The sequence below is a fragment of the Bos taurus genome, chromosome 10, assembly GCF_002263795.3.
Source record: "Bos taurus isolate L1 Dominette 01449 registration number 42190680 breed Hereford chromosome 10, ARS-UCD2.0, whole genome shotgun sequence".
NCBI classification, from domain to species: Eukaryota; Metazoa; Chordata; class Mammalia; order Artiodactyla; family Bovidae; genus Bos; species Bos taurus.
Window position 1 is genome coordinate 38,287,210 of NC_037337.1, and position 26,931 is coordinate 38,314,140.

General features: G+C 35.8%; 1 protein-coding gene across 3 annotated transcripts in view; it reads right to left on the bottom strand.

Annotated features, from left to right (window-relative positions):
• The window catches only part of UBR1 (ubiquitin protein ligase E3 component n-recognin 1), a 152,265-nt gene that overhangs the window by 105,718 nt on the left and 19,616 nt on the right, over nucleotides 1-26,931 (bottom strand). For 2 of the 3 annotated variants that reach the window (NM_001205897.1, XM_059890430.1), the window contains exons 2-10: nucleotides 25,356-25,612; nucleotides 23,094-23,172; nucleotides 10,334-10,444; nucleotides 6,318-6,448; nucleotides 4,210-4,348; nucleotides 2,845-2,907; nucleotides 2,470-2,593; nucleotides 2,053-2,160; nucleotides 1,321-1,409 (exon numbers count right to left, since the gene is read on the bottom strand). In NM_001205897.1, the coding sequence (NP_001192826.1) occupies nucleotides 1,321-1,409; nucleotides 2,053-2,160; nucleotides 2,470-2,593; nucleotides 2,845-2,907; nucleotides 4,210-4,348; nucleotides 6,318-6,448; nucleotides 10,334-10,444; nucleotides 23,094-23,172; nucleotides 25,356-25,612 (1,101 nt within the window). The remainder of the gene's footprint in view (nucleotides 1-1,320; nucleotides 1,410-2,052; nucleotides 2,161-2,469; nucleotides 2,594-2,844; nucleotides 2,908-4,209; nucleotides 4,349-6,317; nucleotides 6,449-10,333; nucleotides 10,445-23,093; nucleotides 23,173-25,355; nucleotides 25,613-26,931) is intronic. The other variant, XM_059890429.1, reaches the window with a different exon arrangement.

Consider the following 26,931-nt stretch of genomic DNA (forward strand, 5'->3'; position numbering starts at 1 on the left):
AACACATGAAAAGATGCTCAACATCACTCATGATCAGAGAAATGCAAATCAAAATCATAATGAGGTACCATCTCTTGCCGGTCAGAACAGCTGTGATCCAAAAGTCTACAAGCAATAAATGCTGGAGAGGGTGTGGAGAAAAGGGAACACTCTTACACTGTTGGTGGGAATGCAAACTAGTACAGCCACTATGGAGGACAGTGTGGAAATTCCTTAAAAAACTGGAAATAGAACTGCCATATGACCCAGCAATCCCACTGCTGGGCATACACACTGAGGAAACCAGAATGGAAAGAGACATGTGTACCCCAATTTTCATCGCAGCACTGTTAACAATAGCCAGGACATGGAAGCAACCTAGATGTCCATTGGCAGATGAATGGATAAGAAAGCTGTGGTACATATACACAATGGAATATTACTCAGTTATTAAAAAGAACACATTTGAATCAGTTCTAATGAGATGGATGAAACTGGAGTCTATTATACAGAGTGAAGTCAGAAAGAAAAAGACCAATGCAGTATATTAACACATATATATGGAATTTAGAAAGACAGTAATGACGACCCTATACACAAGACAACAAAAGAGATAGAGATGTAAAGCACAGACTTTCGGACTCTGTGGGAGAAGGCGAGCATGGGATGATTTGAGAGAAAAGTATTGAAACATGTATATTACCATACATGAAACAGATGACCAGTCTAAGTTCGATGCATGAAACAGGGCATTCAAAGCCGGTGCACTGGGACAACCCAGAGGGATGGGATGAGGAGGGTGGGAGGGGGCTTCGGGATGGGGGACACATGTACACCTGTGACCAATTCATGTCAATGTATGGCAAAAACCACTACAATATTGTAAAGCAAATCCTCCAATTAAAATAAATTTTTTAAAAAAGATATGTTTGTATATTCTAGCCTCAGATAGTTAAGTATAACTCTTACCCATCAAATTTCTGCCTCCTTTTAGCATGTATATATATCTGTTCCTTTTCCGTGCTCTTCTTTCAACTAGTCACTGCTCTTGTTACAATTTTAACTAACAGACAAGTGATTAGAAAAGATAAATGTACTCATAATTGTGACAACTTCCTATTGCTTTGTCTATGCAAATAACAGGTCATTTTTCAACTATCTCCTCTTAGACTACTGTTTTCATACTACCAAATGTGAAGTTAAATGATGAACTTTTTGAAAAACAAATAAGCTGTAAAATTAAATTCCCGCTCTGTAATTATCCCCTTTGTTTCCATTATTTCACTTACAAAATGGTTTTCTATTTTCATTTGTTGACATCTATTTATAAAGAGCAATTACCTTCACAAATTCCATAGCAAAGAATTTTTTGTATTCCATCTCCATAAAAAAACTGCTGAAGATCAACTCGTGAAGGATCTTACGGGCACCTATAAATCATTTTGGGGAGAAGTGGGAGGAGCATTGCCAAAGCAAAGAAAACATTTTAGCTATTAGTAGTGGCAGAACACTATAAAAATATTTCACATGCTAATAGACTTCAAGGACTCAAATATTAGTGGCACTTATCACGTTAATATTTAAGAGCTAGAATTTAAGATACATACATGTCATGCCTTTTCCCTTATTTTCTGTACCCGTCTCACTGCTGTACCTTTTACTTCATCCTACTTCGTCCAACCTTTCTCCATTTCTTTTCATTCTGTCTCACTAAAAACTATCCTATGTACCTTCCCTTCTCCATCCCCTTTAGGCTTTCTCTAACTTTTTACTTTTGGGTCTTCGTTTAGATTTTAAAAATGAAAATTAACATGGCTTTTATAATGGCATTGCTACATGAATACATACATACTCTTTTTTACTGGTTCTGACTAAATGAAAAGGCACTACAATTAAAAGGCAATCTCCCTGGGTTTCAACACAGAGGAATACATATTGACTGCTTAATCTCACCCTGAAAATATAATATCTTATCAAGTTAATTGATTTAATAAACAAAAGAGATCACAACTCCACTACAGCTGTAATATTCCTTTGCTTCAAAGCAAGAAGTGTAAGTAAAGATCTACCTACCTTTATAAAGCTTTGCATCCCAAAGCATTAACCTGCTTATGAGACAGGGATTCTCTGAGCCAGGTTCTTCTCTAAGGCAAGCTTGGCAAAAGATCTGTCTGAAGTCACCTACAAACAAAAGAAGTTACATAGTTTTTATTCTTAAAGTATTTCTCCCAAAAATACATTTCCTATAAGAACATATGAAAAAACTAACAGTAAATGCTCTCATACTTGATGTCAAGAATAATTCTGTCAACATCAAAGAATCAAGAGCCAACAAAACATTATTCATAGCATTTGAAATGCAATACTGAAAATAATCAAAATGCATAAAAAACAAACATTTTACTTTATACTCAACAACATTTTAAAATCTGTGGCTATTTAAAAAGACAATATTTTATGAAAAATAAGAAAAACAGGCTATATGCTTACTTGAGTAGCTCATAATTTTATTCATCCAGGACCCCAGACGCAAAGCAAATTTCTGATGCGCCATAACCTCAGAGTGTAATACTTCTACATGAAGTGGATGTTGAGAGACATTTTCTGAATGACTCTACAAATGAAAAGAATATTAGAAACAAACTAGTTTTTAAATTTTTGTTTTAAAAGTTATCTAGTCCTCAAAAAAAAAACAAATCATATAACTGTTACATTTTCAAAACTCTGGGTTTAAATGCTCCAAACTTATGTTTACTTAGGATGTCAAACCATTTCAACAATATAACTGTTTTACTTGGGCTCTTGTACATTCCTCTTGTACATTCCTCTTAACATTTTCGTTTTGACCCTAATTCAGAAAATTACCTTTATATCTTCCTTTGCTTCCTGGCAAGCAGCAAAAGCACCTGCTTTAACAGCCCGACGGCCCTAATTTTAGACAAACATGAGAATTAAGTAGTAGATTGACAATCCCAATCAACAAGTAATATAAAACCCAAAGACCCAACAAGCTCTTAATTATTAATCATTTTTGACCACCTAAAAATCCTAAGATTGATAACACCTATAAGATAAACAGACTCTTGAGAGTCCCTTGGACTGCAAGGAGATCCAACCAGTCCATTCTGAAGGAGATCAGCCCTGGGATTTCTTTGGAAGGAATGATGCTAAAGCTGAAACTCCAGTACTCTGGCCACCTCATGCGAGGAGTTGACTCATTGGAAAAGACTCTGATGCTGGGAGGGATTGAGGGCAAGAGGAGAAGGGGACGACAGAGGATGAGATGGCTGGATGGCATCACTGACTTGATGGACGTGAGTCTGAGTGAACTCCGGGCGTTGGTGATGGGTAGGGAGGCCTGGAGTGCTGCGATTTATGGGGTCGCAAAGATTTGGACACGACTGAGCGACTGATCTGATCTGATCCGATGCAGCTTCAGAACTTTCAATGCCACTAGTAGGGAATTTCTATACTTTAGGGACTCAGATTTCTTGTTTCACAAAAATGTCATTATTTACTTATTGTACTCTATTAGATAACAATAAATTAGCTTTAATAAACTACTATTATTAATATAGGCCTTAGATACTTTTCATGAGTGAAACTGAAATTCTTCAACATGTGTTACATAATACACATGTAGTCCACTAGTGGGTTAGAGGTGTGGCCTAATGGATACTGACTTCTCAAGTCCTAGAATCATAATACCAGTAACTAGTGTCATGATGCTTCTTCCACTGTGTTACACTCCTCTTGAGGGTAGGGATTAGGTTAATATTTCTTCTGCTTGTCTGAAGAACACATTTTGCTTTGGATGGGTGTTAAATAAAAGCTGAGCCATGTTATCAACATTATTCTATAAATAGTTTTAATAAATACTGTTAAGCTAACCAACTTTTCAGGATTCATGTATTTAGTCATTTATTCAATCATTTACAGAAACAGAACTAAGGTTGAGCTGACATTCTTAACTGCTCTTTGCCAAATATATTCAGTAACTTTCTATTTAGACTAAAAAAGGAAAATAATAGAAATCTAAAACTGTAATATACACACACAGAAAAACCAAGTTTCAACCAATTTACTTAGGCTATAAGGAATAAATGAAGAGCATGGTTGTACCTAACACACTACTAAAGCACTTGGCAAGGGCTACAGAGCTACTTGGCAACACCCAATTTCCAGGAAGCTGAAGAAGACAGTATAATAATTCAAATGAAACTCATGAACCTCTTTGTCTATGGCGGTGGTGTGCATCTGGGCCTCTGCAAGTTCACAGTCAAGAGCTCTTTGTAGACTGTATATGACATGGTCATATGAATGGTGTTCGTCATTGAAAAGGACACAGTAGTATCTATCATTTTTCTCCCTGTTTAAAACAAAAAGATACATATTCAGACACTGCAACAAATAAGCAAAGGAAAACATGAAAACCAGACTAAAATAAAAAATGCCCTGTGATGAGTAGCACCATGTAGTTTCCTGTGTATGAGAAAAGTGAAAGTGAAGTCATGTCCAACTCTTTGCAACCCCATGGATTGCAGCCTAAGAGGCTCCTCTGTCCATGGAATTTTCCAGGCAAGAATACTGGAGTGGGTTGCCATTTCCTTCTCCAAAGTACCACTCTAATACTAGTATAGGAGATGATTTTAAGTGGTACAGTGCCATAAAATTTTAAAACTCTGATAAAAGTATCAATTTTTTCATGTTTATCCCCAATTTTTCTTACTTCCAGAAGTAAAATGTTATTCTCATTAAGTGGCAGTATATCTTTAATACCATTCATAACTCTTGCTAATCTCCCACTCTGACAAAGGGAGACAAGCCTCAGGCTCAGAACTTTCAAGCAGGGAATGATAAATAGTCAAGATTTCACTAACATTTAGTTTTCATTTATTTTTGTTTCTACCTTCTATTTATTTTAAGAAGTACTGGTTTTATAGTACATTTAAGTTTTTTTTTTAAGGTGTATATATTTTAAGTGCCAGCACTACCATTTGACTGCAAAACCTCAGACAAATCACTTAAGCATTTAATCTTGCTGAGATGATGGTATCTTTTACATCTCTAAGAAGAGATGTATAATATCTCCATTTGAGTGTGAGGACCTTATAAAATATGTGAAAATGGTTGTGGGCTACAGCTACACAAATGTCAGAAATCACTACCAGTTTTAAACAGATTATAATAATCTTCCACTAAATAGTCAATTGATCCTCATAACTATAAGAGGCAGCTTTTCTTGAGCCTCTTGTACCTTAGGAAATAACAGATTCAAAAAGACTTCTCTTTCGTCCCAAAGCCAAGAAACAATGAGAATTAGAAATCAGATCTGTGAATCTGAAGTACAGTGCTGTCTACATACATGACCACATTCAAGCAACCCACCCTTTTTAGACAGGCAGACTGCCAGAATTATGCTTACCAACACAAAATTTCTTAAAGCATTTAACTGATGCTAATAATGTATTTGAAATTAAAACTTTTTTGGACATAATTTCTGATGACCTTTATTTTTCCAAGCAGTTTATGGTCCCGTAAAAGTCAAAATGATACATTCAATGTCTTTAAAAATTGAAATTCTTAAGTCTTTCTCCTAAAAGAATACACATAAACCCAGTAAACTCAAAAAACTGTATTTAGATTTGTGAAACCCCTAATATTACACAGGTAGAAAAATTCCCACAAGGCCCAAACTGTATTTCATATCAGGTCTTGAATTCTCTTTTGCCTTTTGTAAATTAACAGCCAATATTGCTGTCACTAAAAGACTTATAGTTGTTAGAAACTGCTGGGTTTTAGCTAAAAACAAAAACAAAAAACCTCTTAAATTCCTACACGTGAAATAATCCTAGATCCCAACGCATAGGACAAAGGGATATATCTCCTTATTCTGACCATCAAAATTTTTGATCAAGAAAAGTGCTAAAGATCTGGACTACAAGGGAAACACTGTTCTGAAGTCCCCACCTTAGTTCACGAACCTCTCAGGGAACCTGGAAGTTGGTCCAGGCCAGGATCAAACTGGGAAATTTACTTCCTTGCTGGGATGAATGGCTGCTAAGAACTTGTAAATCACTGAGAACAACACCCCCAAAATGTTTTTTCTTAAAAATCAGAAGCTCCTGATTAAGCCCTTCTTTTGCCTTAACTTCTGTATAACGTCTTAGCAGAGCATCTCGTATAAATGGACATTTTGGAAAAATTCTCTATATAAAATTTTCACAATGATAGTTAAGTTAAAGCACTAGATAAAAACAAAAGACATTTTTCAAATACTCATTTTGCAATATAAATAACCATCATGAAAACTTCCCCCTTTATAAAAAATCCCCTACCTTTTCTGGAGTTCAGGAGGCAGTTCTTTTTCTTCTTCCCATATAGTCATTTCTACAATGTATTTTATCACCGAAGGGAATATTTTCCTGGCTTGGGCAATTACCTCTTCATTCAATGGACAGCGTAAGTTCTGCAAGAAAGTATAGAAAAACATATTCTCAATGTTGTATACAAGTAAGTGGATGAGAATGATGATGTTATTAATTTATAAGAACAATATTAATAAGTTCATTTACACCATCCTCCAGGATGAATTTAACTTCAGCCCAAGAGGTTGCTGTTCACACTGTTTAGCTGAATTCCTTGTGGCCAAGTTGGTGCTACTGATGACAGAAAGGAAAGGAGGCAAAATCATGGAAGCCTCCCTTATGACACTCTTCCTTATGAATGTTCTTCTCTGCCTGAGTAAACTAATCATATCAGAGAACAACGAGTTATAGGGTTTTGTTTTTCCCTACAGTTTACAAAAACATTTCTCATTTAATTTATTTCAACCAATCCTTACAGCCACTCTGTTAAGGCAGAAAATTTATGGCATTTAAGAGATAAAGATTCCATCTAAGGACTTCTGGGGTAGTCCAATGGTTAAGGATCTGCCTGCCAACACAGGGGACATGGGTTTGATCCTTAGTATAGGAAGATTCCACATGTCTTGGGGCAACTAAACCCATGTGCCCAACTATGGAACCCCATGTGCTCTAGAGCCCACACATAGCAACAAGAGAAGCCACCACAATGAGAATCCCGTGCACTGCAACTAGAGAGTTGTCCCTGCTTGCCACAACTAGAGAACACCTGCTTGTAGCGACAAAGACCCAGCACAGCCAAATATAAATAAATAAATATTAAAAAAAATTTTTTTTTTAAAAAGATCCCATTCAAGGTCAAAGAGCCTCTAAATGGATATAAAAAGCAATACTAACATCCGAGTCTTTTGACTTTCATGGGAAAAAAAATGTTCATTTCATTAAAGGATACCACTTCCTTAATAGGTTTGTTCAAACCAATTAGCTAAAAAAAAAAAAGCATTTAACTGCTCTGCATCATAAACCATTAGTGAAATGCAAGTCAAAACCATAGTGAGATGCCTCTTCATACCTGCTAAGGTGACTATTATCGAAAAGGCAGGTAACAAGTGTTGGACAGAATGCGGAGAAACCTGAACCCTATACACTGCTGATGGAAATGTAAGATGGTACAATTTGGAAAAGTCTGAGAGATGCTCAAAATGTTAAGTATAGTGACCTTATAATCCACCAGTTCCACCCTGAGATATCTACCCAAGAAAAATGAAAACATATATCTACACAAAAAATTTGCACACAAATGCTCATAGCAGCATTACTCATAATAGCCAAAAAGTGGAAACAACCTAGATTTCCATAGACTGATGAATGGATAAATAAAATGATGCATAATCCATACAATGGAATATTATTTGGCCACAAAAATAAACTACATGCTAAAAAAGTACTAAAGTATACTCTTGAAATGGGTGAGTTTTTTAATATAGTATGCAAATCATAACTCAATAAGTTGTTTAAACAAAGCAGTAAGCAGGAAAACAAATATAGTAGCTCTTTAATAAGACACACACACATACACACACACATAAAAATCCAATAGAAATTCAGTAGAAGGCTTTAATATTCAATTTTTTAACCTACCTGCTATACACCATACTAATGAACTGCATTTTATTCTGTGGTGACCAAAACATTAATCTACACATTTACTCTTCTGCACCTATTCTTCCTACTCCCCAACGCTTTATTATTTTCTTTTCTACCATCTCTTCAATATGTCACCTTTTCTCTGGAGATTTTACTCAGAAGCTTTGGCTAGAAAGAGAGAAAAAGAGTGCCAAAGGTACTAAGAGCAACATTAATCCACTATGTTCTTATTTCTTATCTTCTTTAGCTTTAGAAATATTTCCTTTCAATTTTTAATCGAAGTAGTCTGAAATGAAAAGTTACAAGAATCTACTTATTACTTCTATACTATATCAGAAGCTAAATTCTTCAGAAGAGTTCTGGTAAGTAGAGAAGAAACTTTTAAATAAATCATGTATAGCTTTTATATATATATATATATATATATATATTATAAGGTCCATTAGAGGGAACAACAGAGTGATGATCAAAATCAATTTTTAAAAAACCTTAATAATAAACCTGAAATGTACTACAGAACTAGAAAGAAATTTCCCTTAAACATACTTTTAGAGATATTGCCAAATGCTGGACTATAGGCTGATCGGTATTGACCAGGTCTAATTACACTTGGTAAATCCCTATTATGGCTGGCACAATGCCACACACCTGGCAGAGTATGGATTTCACACTCACCAAAGCAGAGACAAAACAAAGGTGAAGCACAGAGGACTCTTGGGGGGCAACTGATTAGTTATATGCTAGCTGTAAGTATGTTCCCACATTCAGATCATGAATCTGTTCCTGAGTATACAGATTTGCGGACATAACAAGCCTGAATGATCTATTTCTTTTTGAATCTAATTATAAATCCAAAGAAACCCAAGAAGACCAGGTTAGTTCAGGACTCAATTCAGTGTTCTGAGGCTATATGACTCGGGAAAACCACAAATAGACTGGAACCCCAAGAGGTAGGAAGAAAGAGGCTAGTTTTGTAAACTTGATGAGCACTTAGGTTGATTCAATATCTTGACTACTGTAAATAATGCTGCATAAACAAGGGTGCATGTATCTTTTGAAATTAAATAAATTTTGTACTTCTTTCTTCTTAATTTTATCTTTGGATTGTTCATTACTAATGTATAAAATACAAGTAATTTTTGTATCTCATATCCTGCAATCATGCTGAACTTGTTTATTAGTTCTAACAATGTTTTAATGGATTCCTTAGGATTTTCTATATACAAAATCACATCATCTGCAGCTTTACTTCTTCCTTTCCAATTTGGGTGCTTTTTATATTTTTTTCTTGTCTAACTGCCTCAGCTGGAATGTCCATTATACTAATGAATGGATACTCACTGTGGCAAAGCAGAATATGCCTTACTCCCCATCTTAGGAGGAAAGTATCCAAAAGTATCCTAAAACTGAGTTTTAGGTTCTTTTGACACAAATCCATCCTCACCAGCCTACCTCACCTATTCCCTAATTCATATCTTGAGTCAGGTATTTTTACAACAAGGCCTGGTTTCTTTTAGTAGAAAATGGTACTTAAGAGATCAAAATATAGACCCTAGGGATATTCAGTGTTATAGAGTTATCAGGAACAGTTTAAAGAATACAAAAACTATTTATTCCTTAAGTTTTAAAAAGGATTCTTTTGTGAACCCATTTGAGCATGGCATTTTTTAGAAAGTACTTTCTTGTGACAACTTTTTAAATTTCTTCAATGGTTATTAACTGTTAAAGTTTTTTCTGTTTTTGAATAAATTATAACTATACTGTTGGATAAAGGAATCTATTTTCAAATGTCTTTGCACAGAGTCATATAAATAGCCTTTTATAATCCTCCTGTATCTGTGGTTCAATGGTCATTTTCCCATTCTCCTTTTTAATTGTCGCTATCTGGGCTTACAGTTTTTTTTCTTGATTAGGAGGTATAGTGGATAATATGTTCGTTGATTTTTTTTTTTTTCCTTTAAGAATAGCAATTACGGAATTTATGTGTTAGTTCTATTGTTTTCTAATTCATTATATCCTCCTGTTTCATAATAACTACTTCCATTCACTCTTTTAGGATAATATATTGTTTATTCTTACTTATCAAATTGACTGATTAACAAACAAGTAATCTGAGTTCATCTTTTCAGTGTAAATTCACTCCTTTAGAGAAATATGGAATCAAACCTTTATCAATTTATCAAATCTTTAAACCCTCTAGAATCAAATACAACTCCTTACATTTAAATATTAGAACATAAAATCAGGATTCTCGAAGGAATTCAGCTTAACCCATACAAATAACATTTCTATTTAATTTCATCAAGCTTAAAATAGCAATTAAAAAATAGTAATATTCTTACCTCTTTTGTGGTACCTGCTCTTCCAGGTTCATGACTTATACAAAAAGGACCAGTTTTCCATGCTTCTGTGTCCCCACAGTCACAAAATCCTCCTCCAGTAGAAGTATGCATCTGACAAATGAAAAATGTGTGTGTTAATTTCAAAACATTTTACAAAGCAAAGAAGAATGATAAAGAGAACTCAAATAATACATGTTTCCTGCTATTTAACCTTGATTGCCTTTAATATTATAGATAAATATCAAAAAATATTTTGATAACAAAACAAATTCTCAATACTTAATCACAACAAAAATGGACCTTCAAAATTGATACATTTTTGAAACATACTCAGTTTTTAAATAGTTTAATAGTTTTTAAAACAGATTGTGTCATGTGCAAAAAAAAAAGAAAAGAAAAAGAAAAATATACGACACCCAGAATGCTTGAGTAGATTTTATTAAACAGACTTTTTAAATCATTACAATGATACTAGCTTAAGTACTTAAGAAATGCATATTTTCATCCACATTAATATCCTACAGCAACTAAAACTTATTACAACATTTTTTTCTTTGAGGGTACCTGTAAAAAAAATTATCTAAAATATAGTAGCTTAGATAGAGAAGGATGACAATGACCTGAATTTGAATCTTCCCCAAATCTCCCCCCTCCAAATTATACAACTAACAAGGAGAACAAGTAAAGCCAAACATGACCCATGTCTGCAGGATTACTGGGAGTCAAAAAAATAAATACCACAACCTTCAAATGACTTCTGAGTTTCTGTTGCCTATCACTTCAAGCATGTGGATACAGACAATAGGAGAGGGAAGCTGCAAAGACTCCATTAAAGAGAACAGAAGGGTATAAAGGACTTAAATCAAGCACAGACAAAATCACATCCCAGAAGAGAAAGCTCAATGTCAAGGAACAAATACTGAACACAGATTGGGACTTGGTGGTTCACAGGGAAAGAGACTGAAGGTGAGCAGGACCAGAGGTGGCCACCTCTGAGAAGCATTACTTTTGGAGGAAAATCAAATACCTTTCAAAAGGTGGTAACCCCTTATAGAATGTGACAGTAAATGAAAGAAAGAAGAAAGAAAGCTTAAGAATCCTATAGAAACAAGAGAGAAACAAGACATGCCAAACCCTCCCCTCACTTCACCACCATCACCAGTATCATCTATAAAAGAGATTACACAGAAGAGGGTAAAATTGACAGAAGAGAGCACTTGTGAACACTATTCATGAAATGAAATAGAAAAAAGTACACCATATCCATGTGAAACTGTTGCAAAAAAAAAAAAAAGCTGCAAAATATAAATAAGAGCCAAAACTCAATTATGAAGCTGGAAGAAAATATAATGCTCTAAACTTACCCATCTTCAAACAAGCATTAAAAACCCTTAATCAGATTAAGACACCTTTAATCATAAACACAAAAATTAAAAACAGAAATGGACAAAAAAGAAGAAATAAATGAGACCTGAATTAACTCAGGAGAAAAAAACAGAAGAAAATGATATATCAGAAGTAAATAGCATTGAAACAAAGCAGGGAAATAAGAGAATGAAAGTAAGATGAAGCAAAGAAATACAGAATCAGAGGAAAAATGGTTGAAATAGAAGATAGGCCTAAGAAAGGTAGATAAGCTTAACGAGTCACCAAAGAAAAATCAAAACAATGGAACAGGGATGACAATCTAAGAGAACTTCTGAAAACAAACTGCCTTAATCTACACAGTGAAAGGGCCCTCAGTGACTGAGAAAAAACTCAGTATGATCAACTCCTAAAACTATTAGACTTTAAAGATAAAAGCCCTGAGGTTTTGGTCAAAAAGAAGAAATAACATAATCACAAGAAAATTAAGACTGGCACCCGACTTCTCAACGGGAGAAGGCAATGGCAACCCACTCCAGTACTCATGCCTGGAATATCCCATGGATGGAGGTGCCTGGTAGGCTACAGTCCCTGGGGTCCCGAAGAGTCGGATGCGACTGAGCAACTTCACTTTCACTTTTCACTTTCATGCACTGGAGAAGGAAATGGCAACCCACTTCAGTGTTCTTGCCTGGAGAATCCCAGGGAAGGAGGAGCCTGGTGGGCTGCTGTCTATGGGATTGCACAGAGTCGGACACGACTGACGCGACTTAGCAGCAACTTAGCAGTAGCAGACTTCTCAATAGCAATACATGAAACAAGACAACAGCAGAGCAGCATTTTCAAGAAAAGAAACAGTAAACCAAGGATATTATCTACAGCTAAGCGTTAAAAATACAATTTTGAATGTGTCAGAACTAAAGGAACACTGTATACACATGACCTTCCAGAGGGATCTGTCTGAGCAGTGATCAACAAACTCTCTGTATAAAGGAACAAACAGTAAATATTTTAGGCTTTGCAAGCCATGGAATCTCTTTTGAATTACTCAGTTCTACTTTTGTAGTGAAGCAGCAGCCACAGATAATAAATAAATGAATAAACATAGCTATGTTCCAATAAGAATTCATAGGCACTAAAATTTTAAATTTCATATAATTTTCATTTATCATGAAATATTATTGAGAGTCCCTTGGACTGCAAGGAGATCAAACCAGTCAATCCTAAAGGAAATCAGTCCTGAATACTCATTGGAAGGACTGATGCTAAAGCTCAAACTCCAATACTCTGGCCACCTGATGTGAAGAACTGACTCATTGGAAAAGACCCTGATGCTGGGAAAGATTAAGGGCAGGAGGAGAAGGGGACGACAGAGGATGAGATGGTTGGATGGCATCATCAACTTGATGGACATGAGCTTAAGCAAGCTCCGGGAGTTGGTGATGCATAGGGAAGCCTGTTCTATGGGGTCGCAGAGTCGGACACAACTGAGCGACTGAACTGAGAACTGATTATTCTTCTTATTCTTTTTCACAATATAAAAACTACCTTAGGGGCTTCCCTGGCAGTCCAGAGGTTAAGACTCTGCACTTCCACTTCAGGGGGCATGGATTCGATCCTTGGTTGGGGAACTGAGATCCCACATGGCTTGTGGTATGGCCAAAAGAAAAAAAAAAAAAAAAGAATAAAAACTAAACTTAGCTTGCAGGCCATATATAAAAATAGATGGTGAACTGTATCGGACCCACAAACTATAATTTACTGAACCCTAGAGGATGAGCCTCAGCTGACCAAGCAGTGACTGGAGAAACTTCAGAGAAAGGATAGTTGGTAAATATTTTATGTATGTAATTGTAATACTAAGAACAAATCAAAGGGCTTCCCCATTGGCTAAGTGGTAAAGAATCCTCCTGCAATGCATGAGACATGGGTTCAATCCCTGGGTCAAGAAGATCCCCTGGAGAAGGGAATGGCAACCTTCTCCAGTATTCTTGCCTGGAAAATCCCATGGACAGAGGAACCTGGAAGGCTACAGTCCATGGGGTTAAAAAGGGTTGGACACGACTTAGCGACTGAAAAACAACTAAGAACAAATCAATCATGTTGATGTTCGGGAGAAATCAACACAATACTGTTAAGCAATTATCTTTCAATTAAAACTAAAGAAATTTTTTAAAAAAAGGACAAATCAAAGGTGTTGAAAGATACATGCATAGAAGAATGTAAACTTTATACAACCTCACAATCAGAAAGACAACTAAAATAATGGGAGAAAGGAAAGAGAAAGCATTAGATTATCAACTACTAAGTAAGTAATAGGAAGAAAGCAAAGATACCATTAAAACTGACAAACTAGACAATGAAAAGTTAAGTAAGGGAGTAAAAAGGAACTAAAAGCACTATAAAAATTATTACTACAAATGTTACCACTAGAATGAAGGTAACAAAAGAAATTAGAATATACAAATCAATTTTATATACTGAGGAATGCTAAACTCATCCATAATTACTAAAAATGTAGTTTCAAATCAACGTAAAAGTATAAACTTTAGTATAGGGAATGCCATGGAAGCAAGACATAAACTACAGAAGCATTAAAAAAAATTCTGGCAAACATAACTACATATTAATTAAAATGTCATTAAGGCAAATGACAGCATAAATCAAGTTTAAAAGACAGAAAATAGATTTCATACACTTAACTTATGATCCAGCAATATCATTCTGAGGTTACCAAGAGAAATGAAAACAAATGTCCATACATAGACTTGTATTTGAATAGCTTTATTGAAAAGCTAGAAGTCAGTCCAGTATTCATCAAGTGATGAACAGGTACTATATTGTGGCATTTCCATACAATGGCATACTACCAGGCAATAAAAAGGAACAAATTGCTGATACATGAGAGGCGCTCAAAGGCATTATGTATGATTTCACTTATAAGACATTCTGAAAGGCCAAAACTATAGGGACAGAAAACAGATCAGTGAACGCCAGGAGCTAGGGGTATGTGAGCAAGAGGACTGCCTGCAAAACGACACTAGAGAAGTTTTGAAATGATATAAATGTTTTATATCTTATTGTGGGGGTTTGTTGTTGTTGTTCAGTCGCTAAGTCGTGTCCAACTCTGCGACTCCATGGACTGCGTGAGCATGCCAGGTTTCCCTATCCTTCACTATCTCCCAGAGTTCACCCAAGTTGATGTCCATTGAATCAGTGATGCCCTCCAACCATCTCATCCTCTGTTGCCCCCTTCCTCTTCTGCCCTCAGTCCTTCCAAGCATCAGGGTCTCTTCTAATGGGTCGGTTCTTTGCATCAGGTGGCCAAAGTACTGGAGTTTCAGCATCACTCCTTCCAACAAATATTCAGGGTTGGATTCTTTTAGGATAGGCTGGTTTGACCTTTCTGCTGTCCAAGGGACTCTCAAGAGTCTTCTCCAGCACCACAGTTCAAAAGTATCAATTCTTCAGCCCTCAGCCTTCTTTACAGTCCAACTCTCACATCCATACATGACTACTGGAAAAACCATAGCTTTCACTATACGGACTGGACCTTTGTCAGCAAAGTGATGTCTCTGCTTTTTAATACACTGTCTAAGTTTGTCATAGCTTTTCTTCCAAGGAGCCAAGTGTCTTTTAATTTCATGGTTGCAGTCACAGTCCACAGTGATTTTGGAGCCCGAGAAAATAAAATCTGACACTGTTTCCACTTTTCTCCCATCTATTTGCCATGAAGTGATGGGACCAGATGCCATGATGCTTAGTTTTTTGAATGCTAAGCTTTAAGCCAGTTTTTTCATTCTTCTCTTTCACCCTCATCAAGAGGCTCTTTAGTTCCTTTTCACTTTCTGCCATTTAGAGTGGTATCATCTGCACATCTGAGGTTACTGATATTTCTCCTTGCAATCTTGATTCCAGTTTGTGATTTATCCAGCCTGGCATTTTGCATGACATACTCTACATATATTAAATAAGCAGGGTGACAATATACAGCCTTGACATACTCCTTTCCCAATTCTGAACCAATCAATTGTTCCATGTCTGGTTCAAACTGTTGCTTCTTGAGCTCTATACAGGTTTCTCAGGAGGCAGGTAAGGTAGTCTGGTAATCCCATCTCTTTAAGAATTTTCCAGTTTGTTGTGATTCACGCAGTCAAAAGTTTTAGCGTAGTCAATAAAGCAGATGCTTTTCTGGTATTCCCTTGCTTTTTCTATGATCCAACAGATGTTGGCAATTTGATCTCTGTCTGGTTCCATTGCCTTTTCTCAATCCAGATTGTACATCTGTAAATTATAGGTTCATGTACTGTTGAAGCCTAGATTGAGGGATTTTGAGAATTACCTTGATAGCATGTGAAATGAGTGCAATTGTGCAGTAGTTTGAACATTCTTTGGCATCGGCCTTCTTTGGGATTGTGATGAAAACCAACCTTTTCTAGTCCTGTGGCTGCTGCTGAGTTTTCCAATTTGCTGACATACTGAGTGCTGTATACTTTAACAGCATTGTAGGCTTTCCTGGTGGCTCAGATAGTAAAGAATCTGCCTGCAATGCAGAAGACCTGGTTTTGATCCCTGGACTGGGAAGATCCCCTGGAGAAGGAAATGGCTACCCACTCCAGTATTCTTTCCTGGAGAATTCCATGGACAGAGAAGCTTGGCAGGCTACAATCCACGGGGCCACAAAGAGTTGGACACGACTGAGCAACTAACATTTTCACACTGTGGTGGTTACCAAACTGTATGTGTCTATGAAAACTCATGGAACTGTACACTTAGAAAGGTAGATTTTATTGTGTATCAATTATATCTTTAAAAATCTAACTTAAAAATGAAAAATTATTAAAGACAATCATATTAAGATAATATTTGTGAAGTATATAACACAGCAGTAAGAAAAAAGTAACAGAAAAATAAGGACAGAAATAGGCATTACACAGAAGAAATTAAACATACAATTAAAAAATGAAAAGATGTTCACAATACTAGTAATAGAAGTGCAAATTAAAATAATCAGATAATTTGACTACTAACAGATTGGCAAAAAGTAAAAAGACTGATTAAATAAACTTCGGGACAGATATAGCGAAATGACTGTAAACTGACACAGCAATTCAGAAAAAAATCTGGAAAAATCCATCAAAGTTTATGCACACACCCTTCAAGCCAGAAAATATACCTCTAAGAATCTAGTCTCAAGCACTCTTGAATATATACATTAGTGTATAAAAAAGGTATATGTATATGTTGCATTATTGGTTAATTCCTGTAAAACTGGAAGCAATGTAATTACCTAGAAAAGAGGGATGATTTAAGTATATAATAACATACTCCCACAAAGGAATACATGTAGCAATTAAGCAAGGCAAGAGTTATTATATGGATCTGATTCACAATGTACATTTAAATTGTATTCATTGGGGAATCTTTCCTCTCTGTTCCAATAAATCTTGGGCATACACATGACTCTCAGATAATAAAAGTTCTCATGGTCATGACAGTCTCTGTCCAGGCCTTAGAATGCCCAATTCTAAATAATGATCAAATTGTCAAGCTTTCTTTTTTTTAATATAAATTTATTTATTTTAATTGGAGGCTAATTACTTTACAATACTGTATTGGTTTTGCCATACATCAACATGAATCTGCCACGGGTGTACATGTGTTCCCCATCCTGAACCCCTCTCCCACCATCCATCCCTCTGGTCATCCCAGTGCACCAGCCCCGAGCATCCTATATCATGCATCGAACCTGGACTGGCAATTCGTTTCACATATGATATTACACATGTTTCAATGCCATTCTCCCAAATCATCCCACTCTCGCCCTCTCCCACAGAGTCCAAAAGACTGTTCTATACATCTGTGTCTCTTTTGCTGTCTCTTATACAGGGTTATCATTACTATCTTTCTAAATTCCATATATATGCGTTAGTATACTATATTGGTGTTTTTCTTTCTGGCTTACTTCACTCTGTATAATAGGCTCCAGTTTTAAAAAAAAAAGCATAAACTTGGTAAAAAATTGGTAAATTATATTTCATGAGACTTTAAAATTTGGGGAATGTATCTACACAATTGAATGCTATTCAGCAAAAAAGTTTGTGAGCTACTAGCGACTAAATAACAGGTATAGTAATATGAGTGAATCATAAAAACAATACACTCAGTGAAAAAAGCCAGACACAAAAGCATATGTACTATATGATTTCATTACATAAAATTCTAGAAAAGGGAATACCAAACTACAGTGACAGGAACCAGATCAGTGACTGCTCGGGGGCTACAATGTTCATCATAGCACTATTCATAATCACCCCAAAATAGAAACAACCCAAATGTCCATCAGCTGATGCACGCATAAATAAAATGTGGTATAGCCATACAGTGGCATATTATTTGATAATAAAAAGGAATAAACACAGATACATGCTACAGCCTGGATAATCAATGAAACATCATGCTAAGTGAAAGGAGCCAATTACACAGGACCACATGTTGTGTGACACCATTTATATGAATTGTCCAGAATAGGCAAATCTGTAGTGACAGAAAATAGATTAATGGTTGTCTCAGGCTGCAGGAAGAGTTGGGGTAAAAACGGTTATGAGGTTTCTTTTAAGGGTGATAAAAATGTTCCAAAATTTATTATAGTGATGACTGTGCTACTCTGTGAATATACTATGTGAATTATACTTTTTAAATGTGAATTGTCTGTCAATAAAGATGTGGATTATCTCTCAAAAAAAAAAAAAGAATTATTATATGTAACAACACAGAACTATCTCCATGATACATTAAATTAAAAACAAGTTGCAAGGAATTCCCTGTTGGCCTAGTGGTTAGGATTCTGGGCTTTCACTGCCACGGCCTGGGTTCAATCCTTGATCAGGGAACTGAGATACTGCAAGCTGCACAGTGTGGCCAAAAAAAGTTGCAAAACAGAGTACATAGTAGGATCCCATTTATACACACACACACACACATACACACACAAACATACCTCCTAAACATATAAATACATATGTTTATAAATAATAAAGATCTGTAGGGATGTGTACTAAATCGTGTTTAGTTTAACAAAGTATGATGGGACAGAAAGGCAACAATAATTTTTATTTGTATTTTTCTGTATTATTTGAATTTTGAAAAAGTAAGTTTTATTGCATTGCTTAAGTAAATAATTTTTTAATGCTGTTGCATTTTGAAGATAATACATAAATTCTCATTACATAGAACTAATCTTAATTAGTTCTTAATTAGACCCTGATTGTTACTTCTATAATTAAATCTTAGATATCAGCCCTGCCTATGATCCTAATACTTCCTATGATCTGCCCTTTTGATCCTAACACTTGATTTCAACAAACATCTGTTGAAGGACTTCCGTGGTGGTCCAGTGGTTAAGACTCAGCTTCTAGTGCAGGGGGTACAGGTTTGATCCCTGGTCAGAGAGCTAAGATCCCACATGCTGCATGGAGTGGCCAAAAAAGAAAAAAATAGTAATAATTTTAATACTGGGTGTTTTTGTCTATTTTGAGGATAAAAATGCAAAGTTTACTGAAAATTTTTTTTAAAGAATGTGCTTCAGTATATTCTGTTTTTCATATTTACCTTTTTGTATGTATCTAAGAATGTTTACGTCTACTCTCTCAACAAATTTCAATTATAGAATAATAAATACAGTGTTATCAGCTACAGTCATCATGTTAAATACCTTAGATTCTCAGACCTTATTTATCTTACTGTAGTTTTTAAATTAATTTATTTTTAGTTATGCTGGGTCTTTGTTGCTGCACTTAGGCTTTCTATGTTGTAATAAGCGGGGACTACTCTCCAGTTGTGTGGCATGGGCTTTCTCATTGCAGTTGCTTGTGGCTGCAGAGCACAGGCTCTAAGTGCACGGGCTTCAGTAGTTGCAGCATGTGGGCTCAGTAGTTGCAGCATGTGGGCTCAGTAGTTGCAGTGTGTAGGCTCAGCTGCACCACAGCATGTGGAATCTTCCTGGACCAGGGATCAAAACCACATTACCTGTGTTGGCAGCCAGATTCTTATCTACTGTACCACCAGGGAAGTCCCTTTACTGTAGTTTTTATTTTTAAGGGATAAACTACTGAAAAGCTGGATGTCACAAAGAAGGGGCACATTACACACAGTAGATCAAGCTCAAATTTTTATCTCTGTTCTCAAAAATTTTGTGTTTGTTTTTATGCTTCTACTTTATTTTCAATTCTCATCTTAGATTCTGCAAGATCATAGCAAAAAGTCTTTGGTGTGGGATAGCAATTTTACACAAAAGAGATAGATCAAAAATTCAATATGGGGTTCTTTGATATTAAATTAAAATTTATATGAACACATGAACACATTTTTGGGGGGCTTCCCTGGTGGCTCAGACGGTAAAGAGTCTGCCTGCAGTGCAGGAGACCTGAAGAAGGAAATGGCAACCCACTCCAGTATTTTTGCCTGGAAAATCCCATGGATGGAAGAGCCTGGCAAGCTACAGTCCATGGGGTCGCCAAGAGTCACGACTGACCAACTTCACTTTTTCTTTTTTTTCCAACTATTTTTGTGTCTGCAAGTCAGATACTATCAAGCAAACTGCCATGTCTGATCCACAATCCTTTTAAATTTTTAACTCAAAGACAAATAGGAAAATTCAGTAAATTCTATCTTTCCAGATGTTCTCAGAAAGAGTTATAAAACACAGTTGGATAATCTATTTATACCAAATGAATTACCTATGTGTGTTGTGAGGTAGCAATGAAAGACTATGATCTTCTATGGTAATAACACCCTCAATGCAGAAGCCTTCCCTCCTCACAGTGTGTGAAGAGTGTGAATAAGGGATGGAGAGTCACCTTTCATTATTTCATCAACTACTGGTGTTTTCACAGTATTTTAAATGCCTGATTTCAATTTTACAACAATACCAATATTTATTCTGAAAGGTAATCACATGTTCCAAGTAGCAGAACTTCCAACACGTTCTATAGGAATAATTTGCAGTTCTTTTTTTGTGGGGGCAGGGGGAGGTGTGAGGTGCGCTTCATGGCTTGCAGGATCTCAGGTCCCCAACCAGGGACTGAACCCAGGCCATGGCAGTGAAAGCGCTGAATCCTAACCAGTAGACCACCAGGGAACTTCCTAATTCACAGTTCTGAATCATACTTCAGAAAAAAAACTTGCAGCAGTGCAGGATTTATTCCTACTCCATCACAGGTAATACTGCATAGATCTCTACAGGAACTTTAAATTCTTCTGCTGTGAACTTTAAGATTGCTATGAAAGATGTACTTTGGGGAACACTGAGTACTCCGTAAGGCAGCCATTAGCGTGATTTGAAATGAATCTTCAACATGGCAGAGCAGGTCTGGACAGAGACCCCACACCATCTCTGTGAAACAGCTCCACTCCCTCCACAGTGCTGGGGACAGCAAAAGTTGTTCTGCGCTATTCTGTGCCTAAAGGTTTTTCTTGGTGCTTTCTTAAAACAGTATCAGATCTTGGGTCTGCATCCCAATCGTTATCCTTTTCTTCCCCTTCTCTGCAGCAAAACATATCCCTTCTTATTTCTTCTAATCTTTTTTTTTAATGGTTTAATTTTTTTTCTTTTATTGTGTTTTATTTAAAAAGAATATACACAATATATAGGTGAGTTACAAAGCAGAATAATGAAGTGAACACCACTGATTCAGCATCTAACCCAGGAAAATATTAATACTGTTGCCAAGTTCCCTGTGTGATCCTCCATTTGACACGGAGGTTATTGTTACCTGAATTGTATTTATTAGTCATTCCCCTGCTTTTCTTTAAAAATTTCACCACATCTAACAGGTATTTCAGAGAGATTCTATCACTTATTCCCCCAACAAAAGTCTTCTGTTCTTTACACACACTTTTGAAGGGCAGTATTTTTTAAAGCTTATAAACATAATTTTTTATTAGTTACACAATAGTCCATCCTCCTAATAACACAAAGATTCCTGAGTAAGCTGTACATGCACCTTCTATAGGAAGAGCTTTGCAAAAACCTAAAGATGATAAACTTAAGGATGCTTCACAAAAGAGTGCTTTGTGGTGCAATGTAGACTGTAAGCTTTCAATACTGAAAGATAGCTTAGTGAAGAGGTTCCCAAATTTAATAGACACGCTTTACCAGTCAACAGAAAAAATCAGAAAAGGAAGGAATGTGATGAGCTCTTCCACAGAGGTACATGTATACAATTTAAAGACCTGCTTTTTAGCCTGAGATTATCCTACTTCCTTGGAATTAAATTTTCCTTTTCTTCATAAAACTATAGGAGATGGTAAGGATTTTTTGGTTGCTGTTCATGTGCTCTTTTTAAAGTTAAAATTGAACTTATTTAGCCAAATAAAAATTTGAAAACCCTGTGTCTTACCCAAAGTCTTCTGAAATTGTACTGGCCCACAGAATTCCAAAGCTTGGCACCCTCACTAAGACCACAATATAATACTATTCGATACCTACCAGATTGGCTAAAACTTAAAAAGTTGGCAACATCAAATCTTGCAAGAATGTGGAGCCATGGGAACTCCCATATACTGCTGAAGAACTTACAAATTGGTATAACCACTTTGGAAAACAGTCTGACATTATCCACTATGACTTAAGATATACTCTAGAACTCAGCAATTCTATTCCAGATATACACCCTGGACAAACTCCTATACATGTGTACCAAAATACACAAATAAGAATGTTCACAGAAAAATTGTTTTATACAGTAATAGTCCAAAATTGGAAACAATCTACATATCCATATACAGTACAATGAATAACAATGTGGGTTATCAAACACTATAAGGTAAATGGACAAAACATATACATATATAAATATGCACACACACACACATATATACATACACACAATGCTGAGTGAAAGCTACTCAACAAGAGAAATGTACAGAATGACTCCATCTATACAGAATTCAAAACCAGATGCAACTATTCAATATGATTTGGGTGAGAAGCTAAAAGGAAAATGAAGGAAACTGTTATCACAAAACACAGAAGAGAGGTTATATCATAAAGTGGGAGAGAAGGATGGTGATCCAGAAGGAGGCCCCTGAGAACTAGCAATGTCTCATTTCTTGATCTAAGGAGTGGTTAGAAAGGTGTTCACTTTATAGTTATTCTTTAAGCTGTTAATATGCTTTATACAATCTTTTGTATAAAAGAGATGTACTTAAAAAAAAAAAATTGTAAGGGGCTGTCTCTTGAGGTAGCAGATGCTCCACCACATATGTTTAATCAGAGCTAAAGGTTCACATATCAGATGTGTTATAGCAGGAACTCAAGTACTCATCAGGAATTTGGACTAGCTGGCCATCAGTCTCCTGCCAATCAAGAGATTTTATGCATCTATTTCCATACCTTGTAACGATGATTTTTATGAACACTATTCTGGAAGCAGTCCATACAGAGTACACATGTTGGATCAATTGCACAGTCCCTGAAAAACATTAAAAATCAGGTGCCAAAATTTAGATGACTCCCATTGATGCTCAAAGTATAACAATGATATAATGTGAATCAATTTCCTATATGATACACAAACTGTTTATGAAAATACTTTAAAAATTGAATTCCAAATAATGTTGGCCTCTTTCTGGCCATATTTTAATGTATATGTTGGGATGTTTGGTTTTGTTTCCTAAGTTACCCTCATTACTTTGAGCTTTCGCCTGGTTTCAAACTATTAAATTCCACTTCAAAATTAGTTTCTGGTGCGTGATTTGGCAGCACATATGCCAAAATTAGTTTTCTGAAAAATTGATCAGTTTTTCTTCACTCTCTGCATCATCTTAGCCTATTACAGTTACAAATGTATTTTACAGGCACTGATTGTTCACTGGTAAATGAGGCTTGGTTAAAGAAAAAATTCCTTAGAATGTAAGCAACATAAGGGAAAGGATTTTAATTTACTTTGTATAATATCTCCCAAGCTTGTAGAGCAGTACCTCAGTTCAGTTCAGTTCAATTACTCAGTTGTGTCCGACTCTTTGCGACCCCATAAATCGCAGTACGCCATGATAAATATCAATGAATATTTATTGAATAAATTAAATTCAATCTTTCTTATTTTTTTCCTTAATAAAAACTTTTAAAATGTAAAATTTTATTTAATACTTTCAGGGAAACATTGACAATAATATAAACAAGTGCAAAGTGCAAAATTAATTTTAAAAATATTTATTTAGAACAGTTGAAGCGATAGAATTGGGCAATGTTAAAACTGAACTTTTAAATGCTAATAAGTAAAGACTGACTAATAACAGTTTCTAAAATATATATGATCTACTAACCTATTCACAGCAGGATTTCCAAATCTCAGCAGTACTGACACTTTAAACTGAATAATTATTTGCTGGTGATACAGGAGACTATCCTGTGTACCATAGGATGGTTAAGCAGCAACCCGGCCTCTATCCACTAGATGTCAGTACCATCCCCCTAGTGTGACAATTAAAAATGCCTCCGGGACCCTTTTGGAGAAATGAGGTCTACAAATGTCTTCTACTATGCTTTAGTTGAAACCAACCGGGCTTCAGCTAAAAGTACTTAACAAGATAAATGAAACTGCTATATAGTAAAATGGTATACAAAATACAAAAGTTGAATTTTCCCTAAGAAAATAAGAGAATAAAGAAATGTAGTATGTTCTAAACAACTGCTATGTGTGCTTAGTCACTCAGCCGTGTCTGACTCTTTGTGACCCCATGGACTGCTAGGCTCCCCTGTCCATGGGGATTCTCCAGGCAAGAATACTGGAGGGGGTTGCCATGCCATCTTCCAGGGGATATTCCCAACCCAGGGATCGACCCCAGGTCTCCCACATTGCAGGCAATTCTTTACCAGCTGAGCTACTATACACAAATCAGTCAAATCTAGAATTACAGTGAAGCAAAAAGTAATTCTCTGTATTTATAAAATCTGAAGATTCACATTCCTAACCTAAACAACTTCTAATAAAAGAAAAAAAAAAAACCCTAAAAGTCCGATTAAAACCTAAAAGTTAAAAAGTTTCAGGCAAGAGTAGAGAATAAAAAAGTTCTCTGTGTTACCATGCTGCTTAAGTTCTTTCACAAAAGGCGAAAAACCTAAAGCCGTTTCCAGTTTCCCTACCACTGACCTCTTCTATCCAATTAAGTTACAAATGCTCCAACAGGTTCTTTGATACCAAATGTTACTTGGTGGCAAAAAAAACAACCTGAAATGACAAGGGACTATAGACTTTATTTATACCACTTGCTGTGAACAGTCATAGATTTCTTATAGAAATGCTGTGTTTGATTATAGGATCCTGCCCCAACTCTACTGGGGAAGTATTCAGAATTCTGAAATACATGTGGCACCAAGAGTTTCAGATAAGGGTGTATGGACTACATTACAAACAAGGCAAAAATCAATCACTTATATACTTTCAGAGAACAAGAAGAAAAATGAGAGAATTGTGTAAGTCATATATTCAAAAATAAGCTGTACTAGCAAAAACAAACATAAATGCATAATAAAAGGAAGTTAATTAAGAAGAATTAAATACAACTAGCAATACACCAAGAAAGGTACATCATAAAATAGGCACAGAATATTAAGCTGTAATTACAACCAATCCTGTACATTTCTAAATCTTACCTACAAGAATATGTTGTCTCTCCACTTTTGAAAACCTTCCCACAAAGTTGAAATGCTCCACTGTGCTTCAGTTTCTCTAAGCAAATATCTGGATCTTCTCCAAATAAGTACCATTCCAGGGGAGTGAATATTGACCTCTGTATGCTCTCCTCCTGCTTTTCCAAATCTGGGTCCATTTCAGCAAAATAAATGTCAGGCACCACTTGTGCCAAATAGTTCAAGAAAATAGTATAAAAATCAATCTGCTGATCCCAGCACTGAAAAACAAAACAAAAATTAAACTTTCTTACAAGTTCCTTCTTAAAGATCTAGGAGCACAAGTAATGGCACAGATAATGGCATAATTCTGTAGTTTCAGAGAAAGTGATTTACAGTATATTCCTATTTTACTCTTCACCAATACAAAAGGAGCTGTAGTGCTGGAGAAGACTCTTGAGAGTCCCCTGGACAGCAAGGAGATTAAACTAGTCAATCCTAAAGGAAATCAACCCTGAATATTCATTAGAAAGACTGATGCTGAGGCTCTGATACTTTGGCCACCTGATGTGAAGAGCCGACTCATTGGAAAAGACCCTGATGCTGGGAAAGACTGAGGCAGGAAAAGAAGGGGGGCTACAGAGGATGAAATGGTTGGATGACATCATCGATTCAATGGACATAAGACTGAGCAAACTCCAGAAGACAGTGAAGGACAGGGAAGCCTGGCATGCTGCAGTCCATGGGGTCGCAAAGAGATGGACAGGACTGAGTGACTAAATAGTAGCAAATACAAAAGGAAAGTGGGTGATTTTTTTTTTTTAAAGAAGGACTTGGAAATAAGTGGTTGTCCACATATAGAAAAAAGAAGTGCAGCTATAGCAGATGAGAATTACTCTTCCCTGCTGAAGTGGCCAACTCCTGGTGTGTGAAGGTGATTCAGAGGCTAGAGCGATAAAGTATTCCTCATACCAGTAGTTCAATTATTTTGTTTTTCTCTTCCAGTTTTATTGAGATGTAATTGACATACAGCACTTAATGAGTTTAAGGTGTACAACATAATTATCTGACTTACATACATCATGAAATGATTACCACAATAGTTTCAGTGAATATCCATCATCTCACAAAGATATAAAATTAAATGAATGGGGAAAAATGATTTTTTCCTTGTGATGAGAACTCTTAGGATTTACTAATAGTTTAATTATTTAAAGGAACCATAGCATTTAATGAGAGATCAAAATGAATGAGTGCCAGAGTTCTAGAACACAAAAAGCACTCACCATAAAACAAAAAGAAAAGATAAATGAACATCAGCAAAAAAAAAAAAACACAAAAAACCTTCTGCTTTTCAAAAGAAACTGGTAATAGGTGGCTTTTTGCCATGCTTATTTGCACAGGAAAACATGCTCAACATCATTAAATCATTAGAGAAATGCAAATTAAAATGGCAGTGAGATATCCCTAACAAACCTATCAGAGTGTAGATGAAAAAATAAAATAAAAATTTGGCAATACCAAGTATCAACACAAATGCAGAAAACTTAGAAAGGAAAGGGACTCGAAATGCTATACACATACTTTACAAAGGAGTTCA